The following is a 4,983-nucleotide window of genomic DNA, read 5'->3' as shown; positions in this document are numbered from 1 at the left end:
TAACTTACTAAAGCTTTGAATGTTACATCTTGTGTCGGGGCAGAAACTTACACGGGCCTCAGCTAGTTATATGGGTCCAATTACATGGCCCATGTACTGTTGTTCTTTCAAGAATTTTTCAAGCTTTGCCAAGCAACAAGTTACATGGGTCAGTGGTGTATTTACATGACCCATGTACTATGTATCAGCAACAATCTTCTTTCTTTGAGTTCTTCCAAGCATCCTTCTTTACTCTTATGCTTTGGAACCTCCTCTAAACATCTGAAAATATGAAGAAAACATAAAAGTTAGTGCAGAGTGATTAAATTTATAAATGTTGATGAATTTGGAGATTATGCATGAGATTACCTATCAAAATGCCATGGAATGTTATAAAAATGTGCTTTAAAATATCTATATAATATAAGTGTATCAAATACCTCCAAACATAGACTTTTTCTTGTCCTTAAGCAAATCAAAACCTTTTTAGAACACATTTTAAGGGATAACTTAGAAACACAACCATAAATTCAATATGCATATAATTAAACTCCTTCAATCCTTCATACCAATTACCTTCTTTCAAGGCATAAGGGTTTCAATAGCTGCCTGTTTAAAGCTTCACCCCTTTTCATGGTGTTTCAACTAATTGCTCCTCTAATGCAAGGCTATTAAGTCACAAATAACCTGTTTTATTAGGATAGACTTAAGAAACACTAACTCCCCTCAAATTTGCCTATGTTATGGAAATTACTGAGTTTGATTTAATTCCAACTCCATAGGCACATCTCAATTTCCTATCTACATTAGGAATGCAAATATGAGGATAGCCTTTCATGCACAAAGTTCTAAGTATACCAAGTTTACTTTGTCGATTTTGCATGGGGAATAAGGGTTCTTTATAGTGCCAAGCATACTGTCATGATATTTATTTTGGGACTTTTTTTTATGTCCCTTTTGTCTTCTCCCCCAAACTCATTGCTTTTGTTGGCTTGGAAAGACAAAATTTTCCTGATTTTAATTGCATACTTGCACTCTTCTTGGTTTTAACATCTTCTCTTCATGTTTTCTTTTACACTTGATATACCTATCGTTCATACACTAAACTTCCTCAAAAGAGTGAGGTGAGTGTTTAGGCTAAGGGCTAGGTAAATATTTATGAGGAAACAAGGAAAATTATACAGGTAAAAATATAGGCTCAAGTTGACTACAAGGGGTATATAATTTAATTAGAGATGGCTAAGGCTTAGTGAGGCTATATCAAAGAATGCCTTAATCATCTCTTTATCGGGCATATGCTAAGATCTCACCTTGATAGGTCCAAGAGACATGTTCTAAAGCTAGTGAGGCATTTTTAGGTTTGTTTTTATTTAAAAAATTTTCTCCTAACTTTGCAAGTTTAATGTGACAAATTAATAGCTATGAAAGGGATTAACTAGTCTAGCTCCACTAAGGTGATTAAGTCTTTCACAAACAACAAATTAAATCGTTTTTGCCTATCCAGATACATTCATTCCTCAATTCCTTGGAGTCCACTTATTAACTTATTAGTATTCGTGGTTATAATTCTAAGTTAAAAATTATTTCAAAAAGTTAAAATTTTACAAAATTTTCTAGAATTTTGATACATAAGTATAATATGGATATAATTAAGCAATGTAATGAAATGTGATGAATGTAGTGCATGAGATGTATCTGTACCCCCAAACTCAAATATAACATTATCCTCAATGGCAACATAATATGCAAAATTAAGATGTAGCAAAAAAATTATGCAAAAGCATATTATGTATTAAAAATTGAAAGTTTGGACAAAGAGTAAGTAATAGAGACCTATAAGCATAGTTTAGGACTAAGGCATATAAATTTTACATGAAAGAACCCCTAAAGTCCTAACTTTAGAAAGTCTCTGATGGTGATGAGGGTCCCTCTCTGTCTAGTCTCTCCATTATCATATCAAGCTTGTTGTGGGCTTCCTGGAGGCTATCTTCGAGTGCTTGCATCCTATTTTTTAGGGTGCTCTCCATACACTGAAGGTATGCAAGATGGGTTCTATCAGTGGTGGCATGTAGGGAAGCATTCAAGTGGGGGACTCATGGTGGAGTGGCTTTTGGGCTTCCTCCCATGCCTGTGAAGGTTCACCAAGTCTTCCCGTGCTTTTTCCCTCCCAAGGATGACGTTCGCTTTAGCATTGACAAGGAAACTTGTGTTTCCAACCTTCTTACATATCCCCATGGATATGCAGATGGTCTTGTCAATTTTGGAGATGCCAAGGATGAAGCGCAGCCTGTGATGCCCCCGGACGAATCTGAAATACAGTGCAATAGCTGTGATGAGATCACTAAGCACTATATGCCCTATCGGCTAGTGAGATAGGCGACAAAGGTGGTTGTACAAGAAGAATCCAGTGTTGCAACACTGCCTGGTGACCATACAACATAGGAAGAATAGCTCATTGGCGTTCACCATGCCTAAATTGTCACCACGGCCCGTGATTATGTGGGCGGTGAGCCTGTGCATATACCGTAAAGTGGGGCTGGTGATACCAGAGGATTTGGACTTACTGGAGTTATAGATGTTGGTGTTCGGTGCTATGGGGTGCCAGAAGTCCACGCTATTGTAGATCATTATATTTTGTGGGATCTCCTAGAACTCGATGCTGTCAAAGTCGAACACCGCATTGAACTCGTCCATGTTCATCACTCAATGAATGCCAAGTAATTGAAATTTGATCCTCCACCTATCTTCTCTATCAGTGGGCCATAGGGTGGCCTTGAAGCTCCCAAGGAACTCCAGTGTGGTGTCCTGGTAGGCGAGAAATTGGAGTTGGGAGAATCTAGTCCACCTAATGCTGTCGAGTGGCCCATCAACCTCCTTGCGTAGGCTAAGTTATTCCAATAACTTGAAATCCATGTACTTGGTGGAGATAATCCTCCTGTTGTTAAGTTATGCACATAAGTCTCGGTGGGTGTAATCACGGAATGGCCAGGCGATGGAGAACTCAGGTTGTGCTGGCTATGGAGGTTATGGTTAAGGTGCAGGTTGTGGTTGGGGTATGGGTTGTGGTTGGGGTTGAGGTGGTGGAGGTGGGGCTTGCCTTGTTCTTAGGCACTAGGGTGATGGCTGAGGAGGTGATGGTGAGGAATCTCCTCCTTGCATAGATGAAGAGCCTACTCTCCTTGTAGGGCATTTTGAAGGTGCCATTGGAGCTTTTGAGAGGAGGAAAGGTTAGGGTTTTGTGAGGAAAGAGGAGATTTGGGAGGTTTTTAAAGAGAAAGAGTCATGGAGAGGAAGAGTCTTTAAGTGGGAGGAGGTGAGAGGGGAATTTAAAGGGTTGTTTTGACCCATCGTTTCGAGCATTTTTGCGCCCCAGGTATCGTGTCTGCGACATTATACATGGGGCATGTATCACTACATTGCTCCTGGTCTGAGGACCCATGTAATTTCCTATATAGAATTTCCCCTTTTTGCTAGATTACACGGTCCATGTAAATATGTTTGGGGACTCATGTAACTTTCTGTTTGCAAGTCACTTTGACACTTAAGTTACACGGCCCATGTAAATTTATTAGGGGGCCCGTGTAACTCTCTGTCTTCTTACTACTTGCTCTTTAGCTGCTCCTCTTTTAGCTCTTCCACCTTGAAAGCTTGAGCTAAGGGTAGGGGTGGATTGGTTGTTAAAGACTATGCATAAGCTATAATTTTTGTGTCCTCATTATCTGCTGTGTGGCTATGCACTATGCATGCTTCAAGAGGATCTTTAGGATGTGCTTTATAAAATGCTTCTTTAGCTATCTTATCAACTATATCAACCTTTAAGCATTCATCAGGCTCAAGTTTGTGCTTCATTGTTCTAAACAAGTTGAATTCCACTTCTTCATCTCCTACCTTGAAAGTTAACCGCCCATTCTTAACATCTATGATAGCTCCGATGGTTGCCAAGAAAGGTCTTCCCAGAATGATAGGAATTTAGACGTCTTCCTCTATTTCCAAAACAACAAAATCAACTGGGATGAAGAACTTTCCCACCTTAATAGGGATGTTATTTAGGATGCCCACAGGGTACTTTACAGACCGATCAACCAATTGTAGTGAAATTGTTGTGGGTTTAAGCTCTCCTACATCTAGCTTCTTACATATTGACAAAGGCATTAGACTTACACTTGCACCTAGGTCACAGAGTGCCTTGTTTATAATCATGTTGCCAATAAGACAAGGTATGGAAAAGCTTCTTGGATCCTTCAGCTTTAGTAGTAGCTTGTTTTGCAGTATAGCGCTGCATTCCTCTGTAAGAGCAACAGTCTCATAGTCTTCTAGCTTTCTTTTCTTTGAAAGAATCTCTTTAAGGAAATTGGTGTAGGATGGCATCTGAGACAGTGCTTTTGTAAAGGGAATGCTGATTTAGAGTTTCTGCAAAACTTCTAAAAACTTTTCAAACTGCTTATCCAATTTAGCCTTCTGGAATCTCTGGGGAAAAGGTAGAGGAGATTGATATGGCTCTAGTAGCTCCTTCTTCTTCTTGATTTCCTCCTCCTGCTCCTTTTTAGCTTCTTCTTCTTTCTCCTCTGTTTGGTTTTTAGGTTCATTAAGGGTTTGTTCAGTTGATTTTCCCTCTAATGGTTGTTTTTCTAATGTTCTACCACTCCTCAAGGTAACTGCCTTATAGTGCTCTTTGGGGTTTATTTCTGGTTGACTTAGCAATTTACTAGCAGCCTTGCTTAAAGAACTTGCCTGCTGGGTAATTTGGTTTTCAAGCATCTTATTGTGGGTGGCTTATTAGTCCATTCTGTAAGCTAATTGCTTTATCATTTCATTTTGCTATTGTTGTGTTGCTATGAAGCTCTCTATCATGGATTCCATAGTCAACTTTGGTTTAGGCTATTGAGGTTAAGGAGTGGTTGTGGCTGTGCAAAATTTTGTCCTCTATTCTGAAATCCTGGGGGTGCTGGTAGTCTGTACCCTTGCTACTTATTCATGGGCTGATTCTGCAAGTTGGACCATGAG

General features: G+C 39.4%; 1 protein-coding gene across 1 annotated transcript; it reads right to left on the bottom strand.

Moving 5' to 3' along the window:
- Positions 1-3,663: 3,663 nt before the first annotated feature.
- Positions 3,664-4,347, bottom strand: LOC110668670 (uncharacterized). The gene is made up of 2 exons (XM_021829989.2): positions 3,955-4,347; positions 3,664-3,867 (listed from the first exon to the last, which is right to left on the bottom strand). Exons 1-2 carry the CDS (start codon positions 4,345-4,347, stop codon positions 3,664-3,666), a joined length of 597 nt encoding a protein of 198 aa, XP_021685681.2.
- Between the last annotated feature and the right edge of the window lie 636 nt (positions 4,348-4,983).

Source organism: Hevea brasiliensis, chromosome 8 (assembly GCF_030052815.1).
Source record: "Hevea brasiliensis isolate MT/VB/25A 57/8 chromosome 8, ASM3005281v1, whole genome shotgun sequence".
Classification (NCBI taxonomy): Eukaryota; Viridiplantae; Streptophyta; class Magnoliopsida; order Malpighiales; family Euphorbiaceae; genus Hevea; species Hevea brasiliensis.
Note: the sequence above shows the minus strand (reverse complement) of the source record. Positions and strands in the feature narration are given on the sequence as shown.